Source organism: Triticum aestivum, chromosome 3A, assembly GCF_018294505.1.
Source record: "Triticum aestivum cultivar Chinese Spring chromosome 3A, IWGSC CS RefSeq v2.1, whole genome shotgun sequence".
Classification (NCBI taxonomy): Eukaryota; Viridiplantae; Streptophyta; class Magnoliopsida; order Poales; family Poaceae; genus Triticum; species Triticum aestivum.
This window is the reverse complement of record NC_057800.1, coordinates 112,084,217-112,102,785: the sequence shown is the minus strand read 5'-3', so window position 1 is coordinate 112,102,785 and position 18,569 is coordinate 112,084,217. Positions and strand designations below refer to the sequence as shown.

Here is an 18,569-nt window from a genome sequence, read left to right as displayed (position 1 = left end):
GACCCGGCAAACATATATGAGACCCAAGGGTTGAAGGATACATATTATTTGACTTACATTATCCGATTTTAGGTGTCTAGCATGTGAGGTCAGTTGTATTTTAGGACACATCTAGATATGTCATAGTTATTGCATATTTAAGTGACTCAATCAAGTATAAGAAGAAGAAAAATATACACACGAATCTCCGCATAAAATCAATGATATAGGACTTAGATATACAATACTTATGACACTTCTAGATGTGAGTTGTTAAAAAAATCCCAATCCAAGATAAGGTGCGCAGAAAATCTTGGATAATGCCTCAAACCATGCAAACCACACACATGAAAAAATCATTCGCAGATTCATTTCGTAAGAAGTAGGGTCATAGTTTGAGTTCCACATGAAGCTTTAAGCTCCTTTGGTAAACGGAGCCGGATACTCTACCTTAGAGAAGCAAAGTCATGGTGCTAGAGTGTAATCCTAGTGTAAAATAAATAAGGAAGTTAAAGACGTTTAACAGATTATTTACTATCGGTATTTACTATAGATATAAATAATATATAATTAATTTTATTTCACCATTTTTTTGCGGGTGAATTTTATTTCACCATTTATTGTTTGTATGTAATGAATATAAATGTACACATTAAATCTGAAATTTGCAAATTAATTTAACTCATTTTAGGCTACATCATATGGATTGAAAAAAGAAAAGTTAGGGTTTGTAGCTTCTCTAACTATTCTTCTTAATGTTATTAATGTTAGGGGATTCAGTTCCTCGGTAAACATGGCACGCAAGATGCATTTTGCGATGTTTTACGTTGGCCAATTATCCATCCTTCTCCGTTTAGAGAGATCAGACGGTTCCCAAGCCACCCGTAAAAATCCGCAGCGAAACGCATCATCCCCTTTCTTCCTCGTCGTGCTCCCGGCCTCCACACGACCACTCTCCCCCGCTCAGCTCCCATCCTCGCCTCCCATGGTGTCTCTCCTCTTCCTGCCGCGCACGACGCCCACGGCGTCCCCGCGCGCCGCGGCCAGGCCCAGGGCCGGGGCCATCACCTGCGGCCCGCGCGACAACCGCGGCCCACTCCAGCGCGGCCGCTCCCTCTCCACGGAGGCCATCCACGCCGTGCAGTCCCTCAAGCGCCTCACCGCCGCCGACCGCTCCCCGTCGGCCGCCCGCGGCGCGGCCTCCGCGTCCCTCGGCCGCCTCCTCCGGGCCGACCTCCTCGCCGCCATGGCCGAGCTCCAGCGGCAGGGCCACTGGTCCCTCGCCCTCGCCGCGCTCCACGTGGCGCGCGCCGAGCCCTGGTACCGGCCCGACCCGGAGCTCTACGCCACGTTCGTCTCCTCCTCGCCGCCCTCCGAGGCCGCCGCCGGCGCCGTGGACGCGCTCGTGGAGGCGTTCCTCGAGGAGAAGGAGGAGGGGCGCGGCGGGCGGCTCTCGGAGTCGGAGGGGCCGTGGGTGGGGGCGGACGTGTACAAGCTCACCAGGCTGGTGCGCGCGCTGGTGGCCAAGGGCAGGGCGCGCGCGGCGTGGAGGGTGTACGAGGCGGCGGTGAGGAGGGAAGGCTGCGAGGTGGACGAGTACATGTACCGGGTGATGGCGCGGGGGATGAAGCGGCTGGGGCTCGAGGCCGAGGCGGCGGAGGTGGAGGCCGACTTTGCGGAGTGGGAGGTCAGGGTCTCGCCGCCGGCGAGGCACCTGCTCGACGAAATGCGCGCGAGGGAGAACAGCAACAAGACGGCGACGACGGCTTAGTTTTCTTGTACTGGAAAATAAATCTAGAGAACACGAGTGTGATTAATTGTTTTCTTTTACTGGATACTTAAAATGTCGTCCTGCTGTACCTATGGTGTGGCAACCCATATGCCACAGTTCAAAGTTCAGAAGGCCTGTTTGGATTGTGAGTTTGTGGCTATCTTAAACCGAGCTATCCGGCAAAATAACCGTCGGTTTACGGGACGGAGGCGATTTTGCTGGCCCGAATAGATCTGGTATATTCGATCATCCTGAAATTCTTTTGCGGAATCTTATAACCCATTTCCGCCATATCTACGTGACTTACCCTTGTTTTTGCCGGATCCCCTTTCCCTTGGCGTGAACCAACTTTCAAGTGCTTCCGTTCCTGCCTCCCGTGCCGCCGCCGCCTCCAATCTTCCTCCGACCTCGTCGTCCGGCCTCGCGGCGCCGGAGCCCGGCCGGATGGAGTACCCGCGGTCACCGGGCGCCCCATATCATGCGCCGCCGCCTCCAATGTCGTCGCTTCGTCCGCCTACGCCTTCCTCGGCAGTTCATGCCGTCGCCGCCCCAACTCCTTCCGCAGACGCCATGAAGAGGAAGCGACAGGGGAACCACCTCATCCAAGGGGGCCCAACCGACGCAGCACTACCCTCTTTCGGGCCCGCTTCGGTTCCTCCCGTCAAGGCCGCCGGCGGGAGGAAGAAGACCGGCTCCACCAGCCCAACCGGTGCATGTGCGAAGTCCCCGAGGAAGAAGGCAATCACAGCAAGAGGTCGGGCTCCTCCTCCGCCTACGGCTGGCCACAACCTCCCCATTCACGGCGACTCCACCGGCCACGCCTACCATGTGTTCGATGGAACGACCGGGAGGTACTTTTTTCCCTTTTTGCTTGATTTGCTCCGGTGATCTTTGCTTCGCTCATTTGGAACACTTGTTTGAGTTTTGCCCTTTAAATTTTGTAGCCAAAGTGTGCCTTCCACATATACCGAAATGTTGGTCGAGAGTATAGTGGATTTGAGTGCTCACTCTCCGATCAATGTGGATGATGGCGATGGTGCTAGGGGCGGCGGTGGTGGCGACGATCTTCTCAACAATGAGGATTTTGCTTGATTTCTCCATGACTGGTGGTCATTTGAGCAACTTTTGTTTTGTTTGATCGCGCATTTATAAGGCTAAACTTGCTACCTCGTATGTTGCGCTTGATTTTGGATGTGATGAATTAGTATGATGATGAACTAGTGATGTTTATATAATAAATTTTATGTATTTATATGCAAGCACTTGTCAATATTTGTCCTATGATTTTTTTGCGGTACCGCGAACCCTCTGACGAAACAGATCCCGTAAACCTGTCGGGTACCAGTCAGCCCAGTGGGAATCAGGGTACCCTGGGCCGGGGGGACCAAGGACTTGGTCATGACACTCGCCAAGCGAAGGCGTGTCGATTCACGCAATCGGAAGCCCCATGGTTCGACAAGGGTCCCATCCGCAATACCTGCCCCGGGAAAGGCCCCACGACCTGGAAGGACCCGACAAGAGCTTCCAGGGAGCAGGTCGGGAAGCTCTGCGTCCCGTATGCCATGGCTCTCCTTGCGAAAGAAGAGAACCTTCTTGCCGGAGGCTTGGTGCTACAGGAGCGCTCTGTAGCAGTCCATGACATGTGGGCGTGCCTGCCCGATTACATCGAGCCAACACGGATGGATGCCCTCCTCACTCTCTCTCTCATGGGTACAAGACGCTCAACAGCTCTAGAGGAAGCAAGGGGAGGACTGGGCCCAGTATAAATAAACGGGCACAACGACCTTGGAGGAGGTCGCCCGATTAAAGAACACAAAGAAACATAGAGCACATCAATATCATCCTAGAGTAGGAGTAGGGTACTACACCACAATGGTGGCCTGAATCTGGGTAGCTTTGATGTGTTCTATTTACAGTTTTCCACCCTCCGACTATCTATGGCTTAGGAAATGGAACGCGTTCAGTACCAGATCAAACTCACAAAGGGTTGTAGCAAACAACCTAATGCCAGGTTCCTAGACACCAACATTTGGCATGCCAGGTAGGGGATTGAGGTGTTCTGTTCCGTCAGTTTCGCCGGCTTCATCGACATTCTCCATGGTGCCACGTGTCCAACTCGGCCATGGCATCGAGGGTGTCCAAGGCGTCCTTCGCCCTGGTGAACAACAGAGAAGCGTGCTCCGCAGCACGCTATCGATGCTAGGACACCATGAACGGCATCCCACGGGCGCCTCCTATCGTGGTGGTGTCACGACAAGAGCCCTCATAGGAGAACTTAGTGGTGAGGCCATAGCTATGAGGTGGAGCCTTGGATGGGGTTGTTCGGGAATGAGAGACACGGGTTTACAGGTCCATCCCCTCATGACAGAGGTAATAGCATACTCCTGCTTGATTGTTATTGATGATGATCTCGATTACAGGGGCGTTATTTCGCTACCAATGACTCAAAGCTTATTTTTCTTGTCCCCCTGGACGACAAGGAACCCCCTTTATATAAGATCCGGGTTCCTGGAGGTACAATAGATTCCAGGTTCTACCCGTGGTCAGAGTCCTACTCTAGGTCTTGTAGGTCTTCCGTGCCTTCCAAGTTATGAAATCTCCGCCTAGTATAGGACTTCGGGGCCTGTCAGGTCGACTCTCCATCGGCCAGGTCTAGCCCCCTGGCCAGTGATGGGGCCCTATACCAAGGGTGGCTAACACTAAGGAGCCCGGCCTCGTCAGCCACAAGGGGGCCCACAGGCACAAAGCGTAGTGCTAACCCTAAGGAGTCGGACGACTTTCTTGATGCCCAAGACCGAAGGGCGGCGGTGTCCCTAGATCGCATCAACCATGTAAACCCTAGACCTCTCCTGTCTATATAAAGGGAGGTCTAGGGTTCCCGTTGATCCATCTATTCTCAGATAGGAGAACTCTTGGTAGCAACATCATACACCATTGTAACCCCTCGCACGAGGTATCCCACCATTATGAATAACCAAAACTAGCAGGATGTAGGGTATTACTCTCGGTGGTCAGGACCTAGATAAACCCCCTGTGTGACCTTCGATCCATGATGGAAATCTATTCCGTTAGTTGGCGTGCTAGGCACAGGCGGCGCCGGCTGGAGACCGATCATGGACTACTGCAGGAGGCTGCTAACGCAACACTACAATCAGAGATCCTTCGACGAAATGTGTGCGATGCATTAATCACAAATGGCGATGTAATAAAACCGGCAAAATTGATACAAAACGTTTTCGATGGAGGAGACATCAAACACGATTTAGATTATAGTTGCGTATGCGATGCGTGGCATACGGTTCACGCGAATGAACTGTTTGTGATGAACATAACAACAGAAATGGTGAAAGGGCATTCCCTACTTTATGTTTTGGATGATGACGACAACCCTTTGTGGTCTAAACGTGTGCTATATGTTTCAGGTTCTCGATGCTTAGGTTTATATCGGATTGCTATTACCTCTCGAAGGAAAAGATCGAAGACGTGTCCTCTACGGTTTTATTTTCTTTGGTCGTAGAGTACCCGTTCTATCAAGAGGGAATCCTCATTAGGAAGCTCTGGGGGAATCAGTTCACGTACACTTTTCTCACCCTCTCTTTGCCTTCCTCAGGTGTGTGTGTGAGAGAGAGTTTTCCTTGCCTCTTCCCCTCTTTTCTTTTCTGCTCATTGTTTCTGCCCAGCGGTTGTACCGCTCTCTGGAGCGGTTGTACCGCTGGGTCTTGTCGCTCACCAGCTGTGCCCGAGCGGTTGTACCGCTGCCTCCGGGCGGTGGTACCGCCACCATGCTCTGCAACAGCTGGGGCGGTGGTTCCGTCCATGCACCGCTCAAGTACCGCTCTCGCTTCTGGTTTGATGCGGTTCTTGGGCGGTAGTGGCCCGGTTGGTCCGGTCGTTCCATGATGACTGGTAACACCGGTGGTCCGAGCGGTTCTTCCGCTCAGGACTTAGCCACCCAAGAGCTCAAGGCCATATGGTTGTTCCGGCCAGGCACCGCCCAAGTACCGGTCAAGCTCCTGTTTTGATGCGGTGATTGTGCGGTGGCCAGGCGGTTAGTCCGGTTATTTTTCTTAGCCGGTACTACTGCCCCCCTGGTCTGGTTGTACCGCTTGGTAGGGTTCTGCAGATACACCGTGAGTCCCGGTTGTACCGGGACGAGGACCGGTTGTACCGCTGCAGTGCTAATTTCGCAGTAACGGTTGGAAATTGAGGGAGACTATATAAGGGAGCTTCTCCCACCTACCTCTTCTACCTTTGACCTCTCTCACTCCACCATTGATGCCCTTCAAGCTCTCTTGCCCGATCTCTCTCTCTAGCCACTCAAACTTGTTGATTTGCTAGGGATTGAAGGAGGAGACCTAGATCTACACTTCCACCAAAGGATATTTGGTTCCCCCATACTTTCTTGTGTGGATTTTGTTACTCTTGGGTGTTTGAGCACCCTAGACGATTGAGGTCACCTCGGAGCCATATTCCATTGTGGTGAAGCTTCGTGGTTTTGTTGGGAGCCTCCAATTAAGTTGTGGAGAGAGCCCCAACCTTGTTTGTAAAGGTTCGGTAGCCGCCTTCAAGGGCACCAATAGTGGAATCACGACATCTCGCATTGTGTGAGGGCGTGAGGAGAATACGGTGGCCCTAGTGGCTTCTTGGGGAGCATTGTGCCTCCACACCACTCCAACGGAGACGCACTTCCTCTCTAAGGGAAGGAACTTCGGCAACACATCCTCGTCTCCACCGTCTCCACTCTTGGTTATCTCGTGCCTTTATTTAAGCAAGCTTACTTGTTTCATATCTCTTGCTTGCTTGTGTACCTATCCTCATTGCATCATATAGGTTGCTCACCTAGTTGCATTTCTAGACAACCTATTTTGATGCAAAGTTTAACTTGTTGAAGAAAAGCTATAAATTGTTAGTTGCCTATTCACCCCCCTCTAGTCAACCATATCGATCCTTTCAATTGGTATCAGAGCCTCGTCTCTTTATTAAGGACTTTACTGTCCAAAGAGTATGGTTGATACCATAGACGGTGTGGAGGAACACTCCGGTGTGAATCCAATCTCGTCTACGGGAGATGGGGGAACTTCGGTCTCTCGTGAGGAGTTCAATGTGGCCTTGGAGACATTGAAAACCTCCATGACGACCGAAGTCGAAAGCATGTTTACTAAATTTCTTGAGGGGCTTAAACTATCCACCGCACCGTTGAAAGTGGGTGATCCCGCTAACAAGGTGACGGATGCTATCCCCGATAAGGGGGAAGCTAGTAGTGAAAAGGCTCCTTCTTCTAGTGGCAAGAATGGCACCGGCATCTTTGCCCATGTGGAACCACCACTTGTTTATGGTGGACCGGTTCCTTCCACTCATTTGAATCATGCCGGTCCTCCCCCTAAGATTGTGAAAAATGAGGATTTTGATTCTTGGGTTTACCGCTTTAAACATCATTTAAATCATGTGAACACTAACCTTTGGAGAATCATTGAAGAAGGTTTCTATCCACATGATCCAAGCAACTTCACTCCTCGAGAAGCCGCGGACAATCAATTCAATGAGAATGCTCTCTTCATCATTCAAGATGCTATTCCACCCAAAGACCTACCTCATCTTCGTCCTTTCACCTTGGCCAAAGATGCATGGCATTGTGTCGTGTCTCTCTACCGGAAGCGCAAGCATTCAACGCTCCAACTATGAAGTGGTACAAGATGAGGCCGATGAGTTTGCAAAGGAAGATGAAGAACCTCATGAGCTCTATCAGAGAGTAACCAAACTCGCGGTCTCACTACGAGATCACGGGAGCAAGGACACGGATGACAATTGGATCAAGCGCAAATTCCTCAAGGCAATGATGCCCTATCACAAGGCCATGTCCTCCGTCATTCGTCAAAGACCAGACTTCCACACTTTGACCTCAAGCGAAGTGTTGGATGAGTTTGTGGCCATGAACATTTTGGACAAGACCGCCGACAATGCGGTGCTCCGTTCTCAACGGGCAAAGAAGCCTAACCCTGCATTGAAGGCCAAGCTCATAGTGGAAGACGAAGAAGAGGAAGAAGAGGAGAGCAACCCTGAAGATATGAAGTATGCATATCATGAACACATGGCACTTGCTTCAAGGCAATTTTGGAGCAAGAAAAACTCTAGGCCAAACTTTAGCAAAAACAACTCGAGTGGTACAAGGGGCAAGCAACGTGTAAGGACTTGCTACAATTGCGGCAACGTGAGTCATTTCGTTGCGGAATGCCCGTATGAGAAGAGGGAAGACAATGGTGGCAAACTCATCCGAAAGGACAAGGCCAAGTCGTTCCCCAACAAGAACAACTTCACCAAGAAGACTCATCCCAAGGCCTTGGTTGTGCAAGAAGAGTACAATGAGGACGATGACGATGATGAAGATGATGAGTCGGTTGCCATGGCCTCCGTTGCCATTGCAACAACGTCACGGGTGTCTCTCTTCGACTCACCCAACGAGAGCATCACCGCCAAGTGCCTCATGGCTAAAGCCACCAACAAGGTAACCTCCAACATCAAAACTACCATCATTAATCATCCCTCCCCAACGGATAGCATTAATGAATTTGAGGGAGCTAATGTGGAGGCTAACGAGTTTGAGGCCTTTATGGGCAAACTCAAGGGAAAATCCAAGAAGCACTTTATTGCTCTCTTGGAACAACTTGGTGAGGCCAATGACATGATCGAGGCTCACGAAGACACCATCTCTAAGATGGAAGGACATAGTCGTGACTATGCCGATGAGATTTCGGATCTTTCCAATGCTCTTGAGGAAGAGCGTGGTCTTCATTTGGCTCTTAAGGAGTCACACAACGTAGATCATGCTAAGTTAGAGAAAGATTATGATCATGCCCTCGTTGTTTCTCGTGTGCTAAATTCCGAGAAGGCCAAACTCGGGGTTGATCTTGCTAGACTCAAAGAGGAGTTTGATATACTTGACAAGGCCCACAAGGCCTTGAAGGGTATTCACGCTAGTCTCAAGGAGTCTCATGATCAACTCCAAGTGAAGCTAACTAAGGATAAAGCAACTTTTCCTCATATGGTTTTAATTGATAATGCAAATGCTACTAACTCGTGTTGTGAGCATATACATCTTGTTGAGGAAAATGCTAAGTTGAAGGAGCAACTTGAGAGAGTTCTTGCGACTTGCATACAAGGCAAGAAGAACCTCAACGATCTCTTGACCAACCAAAAGGCAGGTGTGGCCAAGGAAGGGGTTGGGTACGTGCCCGACTCCAAGAACAAGAAGAAGAATGACAAGACCAAATGGCCTCCTCCTCTCATGCAAACCTTTGTGATGGAGGGAGAGAGTGCCCCCAAGGAGAAGAAGAAGAATAATGTCAAGAAGGGCAATGTCACCCCTCCCAACAAAGCCGGAGATTTTAATCCTTCTTATGTGTTATGCCGTGCTAGTGATGGGCATGTTTATGCCAAATTTGTTGGTTCTCTTCATGAATACATTGAATGGTCTATTTGGGTTCCTAAGACCCTTGTTACTAACATCAAAGGACCCATTACAAAATGGGTACCTAAAACCAAGCATTGATCTCTTGTAGGTGTTTGCTTCTGGTGGTGGATCATGGTTGCTTGATAGCGGAGCTACAAATCATATGACCGGAAGCAAGGACTTGGTGGTGGACATGCACAAGGTTCCATCTATGCCCACCAATGTCGAGTGGGGTGACGCCTCATCTTCTAAGGTATTGGGACTTGGCAAGGTGGTCATCTCTCATGATCTCACGATCGAGAAGGTCATGCTTGTTGAGTCCCTTGCATACAATTTACTTTCCATTCGTCAACTTGCAATCATGGGCTTTGCCACTTTCTTTGATATCGATACCATGGCCCTCTTGTGGAGCAAGACTCTTAAAGTAGCCTTTGTTGGGCATGTCGAGAACAGTCTATATGTGATTAACTTTTCGGAGTGACCCACTAAGACCGCGACATGCCTAATGGCTAAAGTTGATGTGGGATGGCTTTGGCATCGCCGTTTAGCCCGTGTCAATATGAGATCTTTGCAAAGTCTCCTCAAGGGGGACCATGTCCGTGGACTAACGAATGTTAGTTTTGCTAAAGATCGTGCTTGCCGTGCCTGTATCGAAGGAAAGCTACATGAGAAGGCTCACCCTCCCACGACTATCATTTATTCAAAGAGGCCTTTGGAGCTCCTTCACATGGATCTCTTTGGGCCTCCATCCTTCGTTAGTCTTGGAGGTAGGAAGTATTGCTTGGTGATTGTGGATGACTACTCAAGGTACACGTGGGTGTATTTCTTCAAGAGGAAGAGCGAGACCCAACAAACCGTCATTGACTTTGCAAATGAATCACAACGTCAACACAATGCAAAGATCTTGACAATAAGAAGTGACAACGGCACCGAGTTCAAGAACTACACCTTGGATGAATTTCTTAGTGATGAGGGAATCAAGCATCAATATTCCGCACCATACACCCCTCAACAAAATGGTGTTGTGGAAAGGAAGAACCGGACGTTGATGGATGCGGCAAGGACCATGATGGCGGAGTTCAAGTCTCCGTACAACTTTTGGGCCGAAGCCATCAACACCACGTGTCATGCATCCAATCGGCTCTACCTCCGCAAGGGCTTGAACAAGACTCCATATGAGATACTCACCGGTAACAAGCCCAACCTCAAGTACTTCCGGGTGTTCGGGTGTAAGTGTTTCATTCTCAAGAAAGGTGTTCGGTTGTCTAAATTTGAGGCTAGAGCTCATGAGGGCATATTTGTTGGTTATGCTACAAACTCTCATGCTTACCGTGTCCTCAATAAATCCACGGGACTTATTGGGGAGACGTGTAACATGGAGTTTGATGAGAATAACGGCTCCCAAGTGGAGCAAAGTGGCACTTGTGATGTAGGTGATGAAATTACTCCTCAAGCCATAATAAGAATGGGTGTTGGTTTTATCCTACCCACTGAGGAACCCCTTGTGGCTGAAGGAGAAGGACAATGCTCCACTCAAGTGGAGCCATCACCAACCCAAGGCCCACACGCTTCCGAAGAACAAAGTGAAGGCCCTCAACCTCATGAACAAGACCAAGGGCAAGATCATACTCAAGACGGTGTTGACACACCAAGTGATGCCCAAGGTCAAGTTCTCTCCCCTGAGCAAGTTCAAGATCAAGAACAAGTTCATGACGGCGCTCAAGATGATCAAGTAACCGCGCCTCAACTCACCACCGAGGAGGAATTAGAGCGTCGTGCCGCCAAGATTGCATCCAAGCTCTCTACCAAGGATCATCTCATGACGAATGTGCTTGGAAGCTTAAGAAAGGGGGTAAGCACTCGTAGAAAATTAGCAAATTATTGTGAGCATCACGCGTTTGTCTCTTGTGTGGAACCCCACAAGGTCTATGAGGCGCTAGAAGATCCGGATTGGCTCAATGCCATGCACGAAGAACTCAACAACTTCGAGCACAACAAAGTGTGGAGATTGGTGCCAAGGCCAACGGGGAACCACAATGTCATTGGAACCAAGTGGATATTCAAGAACAAGCAAGATGCCCATGGGATTATCATTCGCAACAAGGCTCGTTTGGTAGCACAAGGCTACTCCCAAGTCGAGGGTATCGACTACGGTGAAACCTTTGCTCCCGTTGCTCGTCTTGAATCCATTCACTTGTTAATTGCATATGCTTCTCATCATAATTTTAAGTTACAACAAATGGATGTGAAGAGTGCTTTTCTTAATGGTCCCATTAATGAATTGGTTTACGTCAAGCAACCCCTCGGGTTCGAGGATCCCTACTTTCCCGATCATGTGTATCAACTCGATAAGGCGCTCTATGGCCTTAAACAAGCCCCACGTGCGTGGTATGACCACCTTACCGAGTTGTTACAAGACCGTGGTTTTGAAGTTGGGATAATCGACCCCACTCTTTTTACTAAGAAGGTCAAAGGGGAGTTGTTTGTGTGCCAATTATATGTTGATGATATTATCTTTGGTTCTCCTAACAAAGCTTTCAATGAGGAATTTGCCGCTCTCATGACCTCAAAGTTCGAGATGTCCTCCATGGGAGAGTTGAAGTTCTTTCTAGGGTCCGAAGTGAAGCAAAGAAGAGAAGGAACCTTCATCAATCAACCCAAATACACTCAAGACATGCTCAAGAGATTCAAGCTAAGTGACGTCAAGCCGGCTTCCACTCCAATGCCCACCAAGTGCCAACTTGACTTAGATCCCAATGGTAAAGTGGTGGATCAAAAGGTATATCGTTCCATGATTGGATCCTTGCTTTACCTTTGTGCATCTAGACCGGACATCATGTTGAGTGTGGGAATTTGTGCACGGTTTCAAGCCGCACCTAAGGAAAGTCACTATGTGGCGGTCAAACGAATCTTTCGATATTTGGCCCATACCCCAAACTTTGGCCTATGGTACCCTAGAGGATCAAACTTCAAGCTTGTAGGGTACTCGGATTCCAATTTCACGAGTTAAGGCATGAGCTAAATATCATAGATTCGAGCAATGTGGCTTGAACCCTTGCACACCCTACCACGCTCAACTTGTTGTCTAGTTTAGGTGTAGGCATGGACATAGGGGGAGTTTTGTTCTCTCAATGAACTCTCCCTCCCCCCATTATGCATAAATTGATTGTGTCTTTCACATTAGCCATATTTGATGGTACTTGTGCTTCAAAGACAAGTTTTGGTCATGGACCCAAGGATAATTCTTCGCGGTGCCATACCAATTGACTCAAACATAGGTGGCCTCGGCCACCGTTCTCTCTTCGGGGAGTTGGAGTTAGCCTTGCTGCTCTCGTGTTGTTCTCTCTTTCTCTCTTTGCTCTTTGTGTTAGGTTCTCCTAGGGTGTGCTCTTTGTGTTAGGTTCTCCTAGGGTGTTGTTTCTCTCCTGCTTTTGTGCCCCTTCTTCCTCCCTTCGGATTGAACTCATCTGATCTTGGCTTGGGCTTAGGTGGTCGGGTAGTACAACCGGTACCACGAGTGGTTCTACCGCTGGTACCGGGTTGTGCTGTCCCAAGGGTTTCCGTTCGGTGCCTGGGCGGTTCCACCGCACACTCCCATGGTAACCCACGTCCGGTACTACCGGTTGTTGCCGTGTGGTACTACCGCTGCCTTCCAGGCACCGGAAGTACCGCCTCCATCCACCGGTCTGTACCAGACGAGCGGTACAACCGCTCCCCTAAGCGGTTCTACCAGGGCGTGCGTACGGGCCTATATATTCTTGACGGGGATGAAGGGCTGTCTTTTTTCCCTTCGTCCTCGTTCCTCTTTTTCTTGCCCTAGCCGCCGGCCATCTCTACCCCTGCCCCGGAGTGCGTCTCGCGCTTCGTATCCTTGGCTCTCCGTGGAGGCCTTCCGATCTCTTCCCATGGATGGTGGTATTGCCTCGTGCTCTTTGCCTCTAGTTTTTGTTTAGGGTTATTCCTTGCCTAGGGCTTTTCCCATCTTTCCGCGTTTAGTGTTCGTTCTTTGGCTTAGAAGAGTTCTTTGTTAGCCTCCTGTCTTGTTTGCAGCACTTAGAATTCGGAATATTGCTTGTGTGATTCGTATGACTCGGTTAGATCTATCTTCCCTGGTAGTGCCACTGTCAGCGGTTCCACCGCCCCTACGGGCGGTACAACCGCTGGAGCGGTACTACCGCCCCTACGGGCGGTACAACCGCTGGAGCGGTACTACCGCCCCTACGGGCGGTACAACCGCTGGAGCGGTACTACCGGCGGAAGATCCGGTACAACCGGAGTATATCAACCACTAAGCACTGTTCTATCTTCTCTATTGTTGCAACTTGTTACTTTTCTGCTAGTGGGTGCAATCCTCTCATCCTTGTTGGGTTTTTGTGTGTTCTTTTCGTGTGTGTGTGTTCAGGTGGCTCTAGTTCTCGCTCTGCTCCTCGCAACACCAAGAAGAGGGCACGAAGGACCTTGCGACCGGTTGTGTCAGATGATGAAGAAGTTGTGATTCCCACCAAGCCCACTCGCCGTGAAAAGTCTGCAGCTGCTAAGCAACGTGTTGTCATGCCGTTGCATCGTTGGAAAGCCAAGGATTGGGAAGCCTACCGCTCAAAGAATCCGTATGAGGTTCCCATTGCTCCCCGTTGGACCACTATTCAATTCTGGAATGAGATGCAAGTGCGGATTGTTCATGAACTCTTTGAGCACAACAAGAACAGATATGCCAAGCAGTGGACAATTGATTTTGATCATTGGAGAAACAACATGGAGTATTTTGGTGAGGCACTAGCTCTCTGCGAGGAGTTTGATCTTGTCAAGATCATGTCAGTCAACTGTGACTTTGATGTTCAACTTATCCATCAGTTCTATGCCACGGTTCATTTTGGAGAAGATGATGCACACACTCTCACCTTCATGTGTCGTGATGAATTGTTTCACGTTCCCTGGAGGGCTTTCTGCAATGCTATTGGGTACGAGGATACCGGTCTGCAAGGAAGGGGTGGCATTCGCCCTCATGATTTTCCTGAGTCCATGCCTAAGGAGAAGCTTGCCCCTCTGTACATTAGGGGCCGTGGGATTATTGGAGAATCCAAGGATTTGGAGAAGGTCTATGACATCATGCACCGAGTGTTCCGCAATGTGCTTTTGCCCAAGGTGGGCAATCAAGATGAGATTCATGGCTATCTGGTTGATTTGATGGTTGCTATGAAGACCATGGTGGGGACAAGGGCAACGTTTTATGTGTCCAATTGGCTGTGGCATGAGATGTACAACATGGTCATCTACCGTAAAGTCCCAATCTACGCTCCGTTTGTCATGTGCTTTCTGAACTCTGTGTGGGCTGTTCGTCGTCCTGGAGAGCTCCTCACTTCTCTAGACAACCTCACTGTTCATGAGGTCAAGCTCCTTAAGAAGAAGAAGCATGCCGAGCCTCGCTTCCCTGAACATGCTCCTGAGGATGTCTATGCTTCTTCTGACGATGAGGACTTTGAGCTGGAGCCAGGGGCCAAGCCTTCGTGGGTGGCCAAACTTACTGCCAAGGTAAAGAAGACCTTTTCTCTCCAGGCTGACATCCAGAGAAGATGTATGAGGCACATGTCAATGAGAAGCTCGCACGGCGTCGCAAAATTGCAATGATGAAGCACCTCAACATGCAGGTTCAGAGTGGCTCTGAGAAGAGCATCACCCCAGAGGAGCATTGGATCTCTACCCATAGCACCTGGACTGATGATGAAGCCCCTCCCCAGCCATCATCCTCGTTTGCAGCAGCTGACAATGCCATGGGAGTATCTGATCACGACGACGATGACCACTCTGATGATGAAGATCCAGATGCGACTGAGGAGTCAGAGGAGGACGCCTGAGCTTTGGGTCGCTAGCTTCGCTCTTTTCCTTTTTGGTGTCTTGATGCCAAAGGGGGAGAGGGTTCTATAGGTCTCGGGGTTTTGCTTGGGTTGTTTTCTCTTGTTCTCGTGTTTTTGTGTTTGTTTGTGGACTCCTGCTATGTGTGAGACTTGCTAGACTTGCTACTCCGTTTTTTCGTAGGTCTTTATCTTATTATTGCCTCTAAGTATTATATTGTCTATCCTTTTGAGCTCAGAGTGATGAGTCTATAAAATCTAGGGGGAGTCTAGTCCTGAAAGTGTGCCCATGCTTTCTAATAGCTAGTACTTGTTGGGCACACAATCAGGGGGAGTTCTGTCTAGATTTCATTGACTTATCTCTTGCAAATCGTGTTGTTGTTATCATCCACCAAAAAGGGGGATATTGAAAGGGCATTTCCCTACTTTATGTTTTGGATGATGATGACAACCCTTTGTGGTCTAAACGTGTGCTATATGTTTCAGGTTCTCGATGCTTAGGTTTATATCGGATTGCTATTACCTCTCGAAGGAAAAGATCGAAGACGTGTTCTCTACGGTTTTATTTTCTTTGGTCGTAGAGTACCCATTCTATCAAGAGGGAATCCTCATTAGGAAGCTCTGGGGGAATCAGTTCACGTACACTTTTCTCACCCTCTCTTAGCCTTCCTCAGGTGTGTGTGTGAGAGAGAGTTTTCCTTGCCTCTTCCCCTCTTTTCTTTTCTGCTCACTGTTTCTGCCCAGCGGTTGTACCGCTCTCTGGAGCGGTTGTACCGCTGGGTCTTGTCGCTCACCAGCTGTGCTCGAGCGGTTGTACCGCTGCCTCTGGGCGGTGGTACCGCCACCATGCTCTGCAACAGCTGGGGCGGTGGTTCCGTCCATGCACCGCTCAAGTACCGCTCTCGCTTCTAGTTTGATGCGGTTCTTGGGCGGTAGTGGCCCGGTTGGTCCGGTCGTTCCACGATGACCGGTACCACCGGTGGTCCGAGTGGTTCTTCCGCTCAGGACTTAGCCACCCAAGAGCTCAAGGCCATACGGTTGTTCCGGCCAGGCACCGCCCAAGTACCGGTCAAGCTCCTGTTTTGATGCGGTGATTGTGCGGTGGCCAGGCGGTTAGTCCGGTTATTTTTCTTAGCCGGTACTACCTCCCCCCCTGGTCCGGTTGTACCGCTTGGTAGGGTTCTGCAGATACACCGTGAGTCCCGGTTGTACCGGGACGAGGACCGGTTGTACCGCTACAGTGCTAATTTCGCAGTAACAGTTGGAAATTGAGGGAGACTATATAAGGGAGCTTCTCCCACCTACCTCTTCTACCTTTGACCTCTCTCACTCCACCATTGATGCCCTTCAAGCTCTCTTGCCCGATCTCTCTCTCTAGCCACTCAAACTTATTGATTTGCTAGGGATTGAAGGAGGATACCTAGATCTACACTTCCACCAAAGGATATTTGGTTCCCCCATACTTTCTTGTGTGGATTTTGTTACTCTTGGGTGTTTGAGCACCCTAGACGGTTGAGGTCACCTCGGAGCCATATTCCATTGTGGTGAAGCTTCGTGGTTTTGTTGGGAGCCTCCAATTAAGTTGTGGAGAGAGCCCCAACCTTGTTTGTAAAGGTTCGGTAGCCGCCTTCAAGGGCACCAATAGTGGAATCACGGCATCTCGCATTGTGTGAGGGCGTGAGGAGAATACGGTGGCCCTAGTGGCTTCTTGGGGAGCATTGTGCCTCCACACCGCTCCAACGGAGATGTACTTCCTCTCAAAGGGAAGGAACTTCGGCAACACATCCTCGTCTCCACCGTCTCCACTCTTGGTTATCTCGTGCCTTTATTTAAGCAAGCTTACTTGTTTCATATCTCTTGCTTGCTTGTGTACCTATCCTCGTTGCATCATATAGGTTGCTCACCTAGTTGCATTTCTAGACAACCTATTTTGATGCAAAGTTTAACTTGTTAAAGAAAAGTTATAAATTGTTAGTTGCCTATTCACCCCCCCTCTAGTCAACCATATCGATCCTTTCAAATGGTCGACCAGATGAAGGTGTGTGTGATATGTGGCATACAGTTCACCCGGATGAAATGTTTGTGATTAGGCAACACAATAGAAACAGTCGGGCGGATCAAGGTGTGTGCGACAAACGACATACAGTTCACTCGAATGAAGTGCTTGCGATGAGGCCACACGACAGAAACTGTTCAACTTAAGAAGGTGTGTGTGATATGCGGCAAACAGGTTCGTAATCAGAAATGTGTGCGAAGACCGATAATAACACAGACGATTTCTGCTAATAAGCCATGTGTGCTGTGGGCAAACGCTTGCTGGTATACAATTGTCTGCGATTAATGAATTCATCACCGACGGGTTCCCTAGTATGGTCCATGTCGTGGTTTTGTCACAGCAAGATGTCCTAGTGTGAGGACTTAGTCATGAGGCCAACGCATCTAAGTGGTGGCTTGGACGGGGTTGAGCAGGACGAGAGACGTGAGATTTTACCCAAGTTCGACCCCTCACGGTGGAGGTAAAAGCCTACATCCTGCTTGATTGATATTTATGATGATGACGATCTCGGTTACAAGGGTGGTGTTTCACTACCTCTATCTCAAGAGCATCTACTTTGATCTTGTCTAAGACTTGTCTGTCTAAGACCTATCTATTGTGACCTGTAAAAACCTTCACCCTGTTGGGGTGCCTTGCCCCTCCTTATATAAGTTGAAGGGGTGGGTTACATGTAGAGTCAAAGTTGGATTAAGACTTCACCTATTCTGACTTCTCACTGTGGTCTTCTTAATGCCTTGGGCTTCTCTCCATGGGCTTCTTAACACCTTGGGCTTCTTAACTCTAGGTGACTCATCTCTGAGACTCATCTCCGTGACTCCATGCATCTGCCGGGTCACAATCTGCCAGGTCACAATCTATCTGCCAGGTTACAATCTGCCGGATCACAATCTGCCTGCCGAGTCACAATCTGTCTGCCGTGTTACAATCTGCCGGGTCACAATCTGTGTGCCAGGTTACAATCTGTTGGGTCACAATCTATCTGCCGGGTCACAATCTGTCTGCCGGGTCACAATCTGTCTGCCGGGTTACAATCTGCCGGGTCACAATCTGTCTGCTAGGTTACAATCTGCCGGGTCACAATCTGTCTGTCGGGTTACAATCTGCCTGGTTAGAAACTGTCTACCGGTTTAGAAACTGTCTGCCGGCTTACAACTGTATGACAGGTTAGAAATTGCCTGCCTGGTCAGAACCTGCCGGGTTAAGTGCTGAAATGACTTAACATGGCTACTTAAGTCCAGAGATGACTTAACGTCATGAGCCGGGTTAAACCGTAGGTAATTCCCCCAACAGTCCATGTGCGATGTCATTGCATATAGAACAACAATATATGTATTTATAACTTACAAGTACTTGATTCCATAACCAAATTGAACATCCAATTACAAAGGTGGCTAGTACACACATGACATTTGCACACACCAAAGTATGTTCCAAAATGCCTAGAAAACTCAAATAATGTATAAAAAG

General features: G+C 49.3%; 1 protein-coding gene across 1 annotated transcript; it reads left to right on the top strand.

Annotated features, from left to right (window-relative positions):
* Nucleotides 1-829: 829 nt before the first annotated feature.
* Nucleotides 830-1,899, top strand: LOC123058081 (protein THYLAKOID ASSEMBLY 8, chloroplastic-like). The gene has a single exon (XM_044480905.1). It carries the CDS (start codon nucleotides 965-967, stop codon nucleotides 1,748-1,750), a length of 786 nt encoding a protein of 261 aa, XP_044336840.1. The 5' UTR covers nucleotides 830-964; the 3' UTR covers nucleotides 1,751-1,899.
* Nucleotides 1,900-18,569: the final 16,670 nt, after the last annotated feature.